The sequence below is a fragment of the Buteo buteo genome, chromosome 21, assembly GCF_964188355.1.
Source record: "Buteo buteo chromosome 21, bButBut1.hap1.1, whole genome shotgun sequence".
NCBI lineage: Eukaryota > Metazoa > Chordata > Aves > Accipitriformes > Accipitridae > Buteo > Buteo buteo.
Window position 1 is genome coordinate 5,599,826 of NC_134191.1, and position 12,375 is coordinate 5,612,200.

General features: G+C 42.9%; 1 protein-coding gene across 11 annotated transcripts in view; it reads left to right on the forward strand.

Annotated features, from left to right (window-relative positions):
• Nucleotides 1–12,375, forward strand: part of FOXP1 (forkhead box P1) — a 389,251-nt gene that overhangs the window by 275,629 nt on the left and 101,247 nt on the right. For all 11 annotated transcript variants that reach the window (XM_075053034.1, XM_075053035.1, XM_075053031.1 and 8 more), the window contains one exon: nucleotides 2,299–2,427. In XM_075053034.1, coding sequence (XP_074909135.1) covers nucleotides 2,299–2,427 — 129 coding nt within the window. The remainder of the gene's footprint in view (nucleotides 1–2,298; nucleotides 2,428–12,375) is intronic.

The window sequence follows — 12,375 nt, forward strand, 5'->3', positions numbered from 1 at the left end:
CTATAGCAACTGTATTTCAAAGAGACAACACATATGGTGACTGGTGCTTTTTGGAATAATATCTATAAGTTGATGATGTTTTATTCAAAAAGGCTGTAGCTTGAAAGGTTAGGGATGTTCTGATTGTTTAGTGTATGATTAAAGAAAGGCTTCTGTGGTTTTTTTTGGCCTATTGAATCTAATTACTGGGAACTAAAATGATCATTTGATTGCACATTTACCTGGAATTATTCTTCTGCAGAGCCAGTCTTAATAATATATAATAATATGTTGCACTTGTACTGTATAGCACTTCTTGTCTGAGCAACTCAGAGTGCTTTACAAGTATTCATTAATTAAATAAGCCATACAACACCCCTGTTAAGTAGGTATTTTTTGCCCATCCCCTTAAGTCTTGCAGGTTTTATTTCTGCTGTCTCTGCCCACCCTTGAAGATGCTTTAACAGCTAAATAAGCTAATTCAATAAAAATGACGGGGTTTTTAACCATACTTAGCACTTTGTGCATAAAGGTGTCCTCTGTTGCATCGTATTAATTGGTAGGCTGTGGGGTCTTCTGGTTCTTGACTCTGAACCGACGGCGGGGGTGGTTGTGCGTGTGGGAGCACCGATGCGTGCCGGTCCTGGTGTGTGCCTGTGTCCGGCAGCTCCTCACACCCTTCCTGGGGACATGGACCATTTTAGAGATGCTATGGGTGCGCTGAGCTCCGACCAGCTTGGAATGCAAAATCTGATTTTACCTTCATCGCACCAAACTCTGTTGGAAATGCATCCACCCTTAAAGAGTTTTTCTGATCCAGTGGAGACTTGTTATTAAATTTGAAAGGAGGGCTTGTTGCCAGAGCACGGTAAGGTCTCTCCTCCCCACTTGCCCTGGTGTGCTGGCCGGCAGCGGTGGTTCTTCAGTCCCCGGGGCTGCTTAGTGTCCCTTGGAAAGCAGAAGGATGGGTCTAGGCCACAAAATAACAAGGTTTTACTGGGGGGTGGCAGATCCGAGTTTTCAGTCCTTGGTGTCAAACCTTTCCTGGTGGTTCTGCGCTGAGATGAAACACTTTGCAACTCGGAGAAGCAAGTGAAACCCGAAGCGTGTCTGACTCCTTAATTAAATAGGTATTAATTAAATCACTCAGAGAGCATACACAGTAGGAGTGGGGAAGGCTTTTTCCCTCCTTCCGTGTAGGCATCTTGCAAAGGGACTATTTTTCTTGTTTTACATTAATGAAGTCTTCAGCCTTCCCACTTTTCCACCTACACATGTACTGAACGTCTCCAAGGAGACCAAGAAGGCCCGAGTCCGGTGCTGGTGAATCCTCCGGGAGCAGTGGAGTCTCGGATCTCGCCAGCGAACCCTCAGCTGTGCCACAGCCTGTCTTGCAGGGATCATCCTTGTGGTCCCCTGGCTGGGGAGCTGGGAGGGAGCCCGGGCAGGGAGTTGCTCCTTGTCTTTCTTTCCCCCATGTTTCGTCTCCTCTTGCTTTCTTTTCCCCACCTGATGGAGAAATCGGGCCTTATAGAGCAGCTGGCTCCAGTGTCCCGGGCTGCTTTTCCCTCGCTTTGCACGAAATTTTGCAATAATCCCCCACCACGTGATGCTCTGCTGATGCTTTCGGGATCCTGTCCCTTGCTCCTCTGTCCCTTCACTGCTCTGCCTGCTCCCATCCAAGTCCCCACTGCTGCTCCGTCACGACCTCTTAGTGATTTTGGCGGGGTGAGATGCTGTCCCTGCTTTTCATTGCATTCACTCCTGCTCCTCGCAGCTTCCTCAGCCTTCAGCACCGTACCTGTAGGACTCGGCTCTGCTCCGCCTGCCACTGGCTCTCCTCCTCCTCCTGCCATAGCCTTCCAGAAACTTCCCTGACTTTCTCCGGTGCTCAGGAGAGCAGACAGTGCCCTCTTCTGTAAACCTGACCTGACCCAGTGGACAGGAGGAGCATGAAAGCCATTAGCACATGAGCCTGCCCAGTCGCAAGGCGGGCTACGAGCCACTCCAGGCGGGGGCTAAAAATGGTGCTCAGCACCAGAATTCCTGCAGTTCCTCACGGTTCCCACCCAGGAGCTGAACATCAGCTGCTGCTGTTTTTCTCCGTAGTCAAAATGGGAAATCCAGCAGCAGGCTATCTCCCCGTTACATGCAAGTGCAGAGTTGGTTTTTTTGTGGAAGCCACTGCTTTCCTCAGTGGAGATGCTTCGGGAGTGGAGCGGTACCCCATGACCAGGGGTGCCTTGCCCCTATGCCGTGCGTGTAGTTCCCCACAGCCTGTCTGCCACAAACTCAGTTTTCAAACCTCTTTCCTCGCAGGCTCTCCAGGTGGCACGGCAGCTTCTACTGCAACAGCAGCAGCAGCAGCAGCAGCAGCAGCAGCAGCAGCAGCAACAAGTTAGTGGATTAAAGTCTCCGAAGAGGAATGACAAACAGCCAGCCCTTCAGGTAAGGGGAGCCTGTCTGCCTCTGTGAGGGGCTGGGGCCTGTAAAAGCTGAATAAATGCATCTTACTTGTGAACGTTGGGATGGGACCTTCAGGAGCTTTCGTCCCAGTAAAGTCCACAGAGCGGCCGTGGCTGATGTAAGTGGCGTGAGGACCGGTGCTAGGTGCTCTTGAAAATCCCACCTGCGGCGTATTTACAAATCGTGAGCGTGTACTTTTATTAGCATCTGGTAGGGTGGGATCATGACAAAATGGAATAGCTTTTGTTACTGTGTCAGTGCGCATAGGAGATTTGCATTAACATTTCTATTTGATTGCTGTTCCGTTTGTACTCTGTGTTCACTCAAACCGTTGATTTGCTATGTCAAGGATATTGGGAAATACTAGGATATCATATCATTGGTGTGTTTTTTCCCCTTTGATTGTCTGCTGATTTATGGACATCTTCAGAAATAAAATTAAATATTATCAGGCTTTGTGCTGTTATGAATTCAGAAAGCTAAAACCAATACAGCATTCCCAAACAGAAGATGTATGCACACGTATGTGGCTTTGGAGTGCATTCTGCTAGTCTTGCGGGATAAATCACGGGAGTTAAAGACAAGAAAGACCTATTAGGTCATGTATCACATTTTCCTTTTTTTTTTTTTGCTATTCTAGTGTTAGAAATCCCAAGTGGTGGTGGGACCGCTATTATTTTCCTTCAGATGGTTTTCCATAACAAAGCACACGCTCAGGAACTTTCCACTTCAATTCCATCCTCTTGCTCCAAGTAATACTGCTTGTATAAATACTGAGTCAGTCCCTTGCCTTGCCTCGTGTTCACACTCCTCAAACATCTGAGATACTAACATGTACTTGCCAGTTTTGGCAAATTATATGTATCTAGTTCTTTATGTATTTCGTAAACTGGCACTTCTAGACCCCTGACCACTTTGCTGGTTTGCAGCTGGTTATTGCTTTTATTATTGCTCTCTTTGCAATTGCAGCGTGTCACTGTATTTTTGATAATAAGTTACTGAATACAGCAGTTCAGCTGCAGTCGCACAAAGCCCTGTAGCTGGGACATTTATCTTATCTCGCTCTTCTATATCTGATGCTTCAGCCTCTGTAGCCCCAAATTCTTTCCGGGTTTTTTTTTTTTTTCTGCTTGTTGTCATAGCACGTTGTCAAACTCATGTCTGTTTTGCTCTTTCTAATTTTTTTTTTAGTTTGATATACTATCACCATGAGTTCCCTGACAGCATTGCTGCTTCTCTTGCCTTTTATATGTGCTTCAGATTATTTTCCTCCAAAAATACGGATCCTAGACTCTTTAAATATGTAGTAGAATATGGAAGGTAAAGCCAACATCACTAAAGGCCTTGACAGTAAAGTGAGAGGACCCGATCCTGTAGTTCTTACCCAAATAAAGCTGACGGGGACTTCAAGGGGAGTTTTGCCTGAGCGAGGAATAGCTATTAACTGCAGCCCTTGGCCCAGCGTGGACAACTTCTAGCTTTCCTGTAGTGATTTCATCTTCAAAGCATTTTGCAAATACTAATCTCCAAAACATCCCCAGAAGGAAAGTCTGATAAGTAAGTAGCATTATCCCAGTTCTGGACTGGGAAACTGAGGGAAGCAGGTTAAGTGACTTGCTTAGGATCACAGAGGGAATTGGGTTTAGAGGTAGGATTAAGATTCATGAGTTCCTGGCTCCCACCCCCGTGCTCAGGCTGCTGGACAACACCTCGCACTTTATAGCTGGGCTATTATTCTTTTGGAAAGTATGAAGCATTTTGTCATTGGGCAAATATACGTTTTATTGGCAGTGTAGAGTGCCATAATCCAAAGCGTTACATTAATGCTTTCAAAAATATTTTATTTGGTAAATCCATAGCTGATCCATATGCCTTTTAATAGACTCTTCCACTGGGGACATTTTTAATGAGAGATTGTGCTGGCTAGGTCCAGTGTCAGGTACTAAAAGAAGTGCTTTGTTGTGCAGATGTCTTAAGAATAGCTCCAGAGGATGAAATATGACTGTGTTGACCTTTCAGCTGTGAGCTTATTTGTCAGGATTCAAATAAGTTGAAAGGATCAAACCAAACAGTTTCCGTAGTCAGACTGGGAATTGTGTTGCAGAGGTCAACAGTGAAGGCCACATCGCGGATTCCATAACATAGCCAATTGTTGGTACGTATTAAAGTACTGGAGCAGCTCCTGCAGTCAGAGACACAATTAAAATTCTAATTTATTAATGTATACAGAGAGCTGGCCCAGCCTGTCACTCACTGATTCAAATGACTGCCCAGTCTTCCCCCCCCCCCCCTCATTCCTGGTGCTTTTGCGGTCTTAAACGTACTGGAAGTCCTCTTGAATGTAACAGACCTTGAGTGCATCCCTGTGATGAAAATCTGTTGCTGAAAGGAATTGGTGGCGCCGGGGGTAGAATTTTTGAGTAAAACTGCACACACACAAGCGCCCACCCCCCCTGAAGTCGGATGGTGCCGCACTGACAAGGCAATACCCATTGCTGACAGTACGTAGAATAAATGTCAAGGGTGGTGGAAAAGCACCCGTTTTTCAAAAAAGTTTGCTTAAATAATGAACCGAGTCATCTTTGCACTTAGTTTATAAATATAGATGTCTCATTCGATAGCCACAGTGGTTAGCAGTTACCTTTTTTTTTTTTTTTTTTCCGACAAACAGACTTTGTGTATAACGAGAACACCATAGGCATTGCTTATCTCTGCTAGGCTTGGTGAAAAGCTCCCTAACACGAGTGCTGGGGAGCTGCGTTTGCCTGAAACGGGGGCGGGGGGAAAGAGATGCCGTTCTCCCCGGGGTGCTGGTTCTCCTCACAAGATGCTCCGTGGCCCTGCTCGCCCCGGGAGGGGAGGCTGGTGCGGTCCCACGCGGGGCTGGAAGAGCTCCCTCCATCTCGGGCTCAGCGCCCTAATGCTGGCTGGCAGGCTTTGTCACGTAAACCCCACCGCCACGAACAGATGCGGAAAATTAATCTAGTGTACGCTGTGTAGCTAATCTGTTACTGCCTCGTGGATAATTTCCTATATTCCTTCTTTATTCACTGATCAAATAGCCACGGTACTTAAATACATGCCGGCCTCCCGTGGCCGTGCTGGGGCACGGTGCCTTCAATGGCGTTTACATGACAATGGGCTCCAGCGACGTCTTTGGGGTCTCTTGACCTTGATAACTCTACCTGAAGACCTTTTAGCAAATTTCGAGATATTTAGTTTATAAGAACTTGGACACAGGAATGGAGATGTGCTCTGCTGATAGTTGAAAAAAAAAAAATCTCCAAATACACGATGACTCACATTTTGAGCCTATCTCACACTGCCGTGCTTTATATTTGGCAGTGACCTCCGGTTTCACAGCCTGATGACACAAACAAAAGAAAATTGAAAGTTAAGGAATGGATTTAGTAACCAGCAGTGGGGAAAAGAATATAAAAAAGTATCAGCCCCACAAAAATTACTGGAAGTGAAAAAAAGACTAAAGCATGTTTGATAATATATTTGCCATAGACATTGGATTTCCTTGAGTCTGTGAAACAAATAATTTAACAGGCCAGGTATGCTTAGGATCTTGAAAATGTGCTCATTTTTCCTGGCCAAGATAAATATATCTTTGTATTAATAGATGTATTGATTAAAATTTGCAGCTTTAATTGCTGATGCTCTTAACGATTATTCATTTTGGTTCTTCAAGCATTTTAGTTGCTGGCAAGAGCACACAGATTGGAAACAAATCAAGAGACACATTTTTCTCCCAAGAAAGTAAAAGTGCATGTGTGTTTTGGCAATACTAAAAATACAATTTTTTTTAAAGACATAAATGTTGTGTGTTGCATTGAGCTGAAAGTTGGATACCGGACTGAAAACAGATTTAGGACATCCAAGTCGGTATCTCGCAATTGAAACCCATCACTTGACTTTTTTATGTGATTAAATGAGATTTGTTGTATGATAGTTAACCTGCATGTGTTTGGAGAGAAGAAATAATGAATTTACTAAGATGGAAACTTTTGTTTTCGGTTGACAAAACAGAAAGTAAATCTTCCCTTTAAGTCACGGCCAAGAAAAGAATTTGGGTTTGGTTTAGATTTTCAGGGTGAGACTGGGGGAGGCTGAGAGGACAGAGCTGTCCTCGCCTTTGCATACCGCTGCTTTTTAAAGCAGCCTTTTGGCTGGGCTTTTGTAGAATTTAATTTGCATGCTATATTATCTTAATATTTCTTTCCAGTATCTTGAGAAATAGAAGAGAGCAAGAGGAAAAACTCACTATAGCTTGATGTTGGGGGCAATTATTATTATTTTTTATGAAATTAGAAATCGTTAGCTTGACAACATAATAAACACTGAAAGGTGAAGGGAAGGGTATTCTCTGTTTCGCTTGGAGCACAGGAGTACCAGGTTATGTAGCCTCAGGTTTTACATGCAGTGCACCTTTTTTACATAGTGGTAAATTCAACAACTGGTAGAGAAATTATGTTGCAGCAGACAATTTGGGAGGGGAAATAAATTTGCAAGTGTATTATTTATTCTATTTGTATGAGTATCTCTCTGTTTCACTCTTAAACGCAGGAGTTGATCTGAATTTGGCCTCAGTCAAGCCAATGGGGATTTTGCTACCAACTCTAGATGGGTCAAGATTTCACTTCTGCGGGGTTTAAATAGTTTACCTATGAAAATTTCACTTGAATCCTTCATTTTTTATTTTTGACTTTGGAAATAAAGCAAAGTTGAGTTTTGCTGGTTTCTACCAAAGGACCCATGGGTCTTTCATTTTTCATCCCTAAGCCCAATTATAGGTGTTAGTCAGTTCTTGGAATGTGCCTGTGAAGTGCAAATATCATCTACCCCACAAACAGAACAAAATCTGAGTCAGGTCCTCAAAATTACTTGATCAGCTTGAAAATTTTGATACTAAGGGCTTTTTTCAGTGGAACCTGTGGGCCTTTTTTTGCTGCCCTTTTATATTTTTTTTAAAGCCTTTAGTATTCAGTTTTTCCAGCTTTTCAGATGGAGCAGAAAGGTGACAAACGCAGTTGTTTTTCTTGAAAGAAGTCTCTGATTGTCCTGTAATTACACGATTCCAAAAAAACGTAGCTTCTAGGGAAAATACCAATATATTGGGAGAGCTGGCAGTGTGAGGTACTGTCAGCAAATATGATAATTCTCATTTTATAGCCGTGTAAACCCCGGCAGAGAGATATTAAGTGACTCGCCCAAGGTCAGGGAGCTGCAGACCTTCAGTGGCGTTGAGGCGCGCGGCTCCCGCCGGGGTATTTGGGAGTTCAGCATCTGCGTGTTCTGAAGAAGTCGGTCCTGAGGGGCAAAACTGAAAGTAGAAGCCAGGATGGCTCCTTTCCAGCCCCGTGTCTTGTTAGAGCACCCCGAGTAGAATTTGCTAGCAGGTTTTTCTGCTTTGACACGAAGCATTTAGAGAACAGGGGTTTTTTATAAATGTGATTTCTGACGGGGTTGGGAGCGGGGCTGTGGGGTTGGCTGTGCCCAAGTCCGACCGTGTGTTACCCACCTTGGGGAACGGGAAAACAAATGAAACCCTCCTGACTGGTCAGAAATGTGTAAATTGCTGACAAAATGACACATGTAATTAAGAGTGCTCCTGCCATTTTACCTTGTGGTTTACACCTACAGTGTTGAAAAAAGAGAGTGACTCCCACCTCGCTAATTACCATTATCACTGAAATGGTAGGGTTTGAGTCATTAGTTCCATGTGCATTTAATTAGAGGAAGGCTGAAATTGGATTTAACTTATTACTTTTTCATGGATCACTTTCTTGTCATCACTTCAAATTGGATTGCAGCCCCAGGTAACTAATTATGAGCGCCACAGGATCAAGAGTGAAAAAAAGGTAATTAGGAATAACACTGTTGGACCCTTGCTGGTAGTCCACTTGTGCTTGGGAAGAAATGAGAGCGGTATTTTGTAGTATTACAGATTAGGGAGTTAAAGGTATGCGCTGCTGCTAGGAATCATGGGAGCGTGCCCCCTCCTATAGCGGTTTATATGATGTACAGCTGGGTTGAAGATGTTATAGCGACATGGTTCCACAATCAGCTCCTTAATACTGAGATTAAACTTGTAAAAGCAACAGATCGGTTGTAGGTATGAGGCATCTCAACAACCGGGTAGTCAGGGGTCCTCACGTATGTGATTACAGCAGCACTGTCGAGGCACTCTTGAGCCGTGGTACGGAGCGGTTTAAGTACAGCGAGCTAGAATTGATAACAAATTAATGAACATATTAATGATCCGAAAAGATCGTTCATATCCGACAGGGAGATATATCAATCAGGAGAACAACGGTGAGGTTGATGATGTGTATGTCAGGAATTTAGCTCCCGTTGCTGCTGTGATAAAATCAGGACGTCGCTTCTCTTTTGTTTGCTGGAGAGGTTTCTTTTTGTTTTGCTTTTTGTGGGGAAGGCTTGCTTGGTTGGCTTGTCCCTTGTTTTTCTTTTTTTCTTTTTTTTTTTTTTTTGATCTTGTAGATACGATTGCCAACTTCTGCTTTCTTGAGAAAATACTTTAAAACAAATTGTTTTATTTCCATGTGCAGAACAGAGTTCAGAACTGCAAGTAATCAATTTTATTGACACAGTCTGGAAAAAAATGTTGATGAGAGTTCAAGGATGTGAAAAGATTGAAATTTCAAAGTACCCAACACTGAGTGTAGGAAAATTTCAGAAGTAGTTTCATTAAGCAAAGAAATCTATTGTGTAGGGATCTGTAAGAGGAGAATCTGCTCTAGGGCCTAATGATATTACAAGGAGGTTGTGGCAGCTGATTTTTGCCTTTAGAAGACAAAAAGTTTCTTAATTTCTCATAGTAATGAATCACACTTCAAAGGCTAGCACAATTTCCTTAAGTTGTTTAAAATGGCTTTTAATGCTCTGTTAATGTAGGCAAATATTTGTGACTCAGTGTTGGGTAAGTGATGCTTGCTCATTATTTCCCGATGCAAGCAAAGTGTAGGAAATTATGTGAACACCATGCAGAGATGCTAAATAGACTTAAGAGTAACAAAATTCAGTTACGGAAATTAAGTCTTTCTCGTTTACTTGAGATTGCAGAATAAATCTAGATATTAAAAGGTATTACCTTTAATACAGAAAAAGAGAATCTTCTTTAATACATCTCAAATTGATTTACAATTTTTATACATAATATTCATCTGTGGTTGAAAAGGGGGCAACCTGAGGTCGAGTGATGTAGTGTTTCCATTTTTCCATATGAGTCTTACTGTGTGTGATAAAAGCAAACTCCTTTATTTTGTCAGTCTGCAGGAATTTCTGATGAAGTGCAGGGGTCACTTTTCTGTCAATTTGAGTAGGCAGCATTTTTGAACTACTGTTTCCCCCCACCCGCCCCCCTCCAACCCGTGGCCCTGATCTGACACACGCGTGCACACACACACACACTTGGAGTGCTGCAATCTGCAACTTATTAGTGCGCAGCGCTGGAGCCTGTCCAGTGGTTAGAAAATTTCCTGAAGCCTGGAATAACAGCAGTGGGTGCAAGTGCCATCGAACAGAAGTGACAATGAGGGGCAGTCCGGCCCGCCTGGCGAAACGCCCGGGCTGGAAAACCAGCTGAGATCGTCAAACGCGGGAAGATTGACGCGGTGCATCTGGGAAATGCTCAAAAAGTTGGGTTCTTGAAAAAATTACCTTCTGTGATCGTAAGACATCATCTGTTTTCCTACAGAGATTGTTTATAACAGGGTTTTCAAGCACTTGTCAAATAACCAGGAGTGAAGGAAACAGGCGAAAAATCTCTTACCGTTCGGATGAGTCCTGGCGTAGTTGGAAAAAAACAAACTCTTGTCGTAGGGATCCGCAGCTTCCCGAGTCAAAGGGTGCCTGGAAGAAGGAGAAAAGGAAACGATTAGTCAAAAGCGACACGGCGAGTGCTTGTCAAGCGCGGGATGTAGGTTGGGGAAGGTGGCACGCTGGGGCGATGTGCGCAGCAATGTCATGACGGGAGTCGCGAGGTGAAGTCATACCTAGTAACTGTTTTCTGTGTTGCTTAGCTTTTGTTACTTAGCTGTGATATCATGGGCAAAATATTATAAACATATCATGGCTATAGCTTGCTTGTGTAACAAAAGATCAGGAACTTTTATTAAGTTTGTTTTCCTTGTCATATTGTAAAAATTTATTATGTGTACTGTGTATATTAGAAACAGATTTGGGTAATTCTGTCTAAATGAAGTCATCCCAGCTATTTCCAGACTGTCTGTTTTTGGTTGTGAATAATTTTCATACATCAGATGGTTGTCATATTTAGTAGCTCTCTACATTTTAAATAGGACATATCCCATTTTGAACTTTGATGGACTTTAGCTGCCTCTAATGTTTAAGGCTATTTTGTTGCAGAAGTATTTTCAAGTACTGCCCCTGGCAGGGCAGGGCAGAGCTGGACCCGTGCTGGAGGAGTTCCTCGCCTTTCTGCATCAAAATAACAGATTTTTAACAACTGCAGTAGTACTTGTGGCTTTCAGCAGCACGCGCTGGGGAAGAGCCTGCCAGATACCTATTTCAGCTTGTCCCTTTGTGTTCACACTTTGCAACAAATATGTTAAAAAAACACTAAAGAAAAAGTACTATGTATCAAAAATCTCCTCCGATAAAAGAAATCTCTTCTCTCAAAGAATGCATGCTGCTTTTTAATGGAAGTGTGAAAGAAGTTAATGTTTAAATGTTTAATGTTTAAATTTAAATCATGTACACATCTACATAGCAGCTAAGTTACTGTGACTTTCTTCTTTTTTTTTAAAATCCTCAAGGCAAAGTTTCTTTAGTCAGCGTGGGGAAGCTCTGGTGTTCCTCGTGCACCGACCGAGAGGAGTATGCACTGGAGGAATCTGCAGTGATGATCACAGAGCAGAATTTTGCCCTAAACCCGTCAACTTTGCCAGAAATACTTGAGTTACAGCAATTTGTTTAAAAAGAAAGAAAGAAAAAAAAAAGCAGGAGAGAAAGAGAGAAGGCATTTTGATCTAGCTTGCTTGAGCAGAGGAGAGCAGCTGTTTGCCTCATGTTTAAATCTCTAGAGCTAATATTGAAGTTTCAGGGCAACAAGTGCAACATAACAGAGTAAGTAGAAACTAAACCCAGGGAAACAATTGGAAATGCTGCTTGGATGTGGCTTCGGAGCTTGACAGTTTTACAGCTGTGTCGTCAGGTTGGCAAAATATTTTGTGGTGTGTGCAAAGAAAAGGCTGTTGCGTTGCTGAAATGTTTTTATTTTCATGATAAGTGTAATCTACCTTTTATAAATTACTAATCTATTTAAGGTATAACATTAATGGCGCATAATCTCAAGTCATTGAAAGCCCAGAAAATTAAAGTAGACTGAAGGCACAAGAAAGAAATGTACTTTGTGTCAGGATGAAGTTCGATGAAGCATGGAGAAGATGGAATAGATTATTAAATAAACTTTGAGACGAGATGGAAAAGGCACCAAAATCTCTCATTTTGAAAGGAATTAGTTTACTTGATTATATGCAACTGTATCACACTCAGGAAAGTAGAAGACAAATGAAAGCAAAACAAAATTTAATTGAGCTATTATTTTGCAGACTTTGGCTCCGTTTCAGACAGCCTAATCAAATTGCGCTTTGCTCAAATAACTAATGTTAAATGCAGTCTACCAACAGATGTTTAAACAGAGACTAATTGGAAAATCTACATCCTGGGTTTAGCGTGTCTCGCTGAAAAAGATTCAAAATGGCATTTTGAAGCGAGGTGGGCAGATGACGGGAGGAGCTCAGGTAGCGATAGGTGTCCGAGAGCGGTGCGAGGAGGCAGCAGTGCCTGTGCCGGAGCTGCCGAGGTCACGGATGCTGTAGCTTGGTACCATTTGCCCCTCAGAAAGTTGTCCCCCATCGCATTACATCGTGGGAGTTGTGT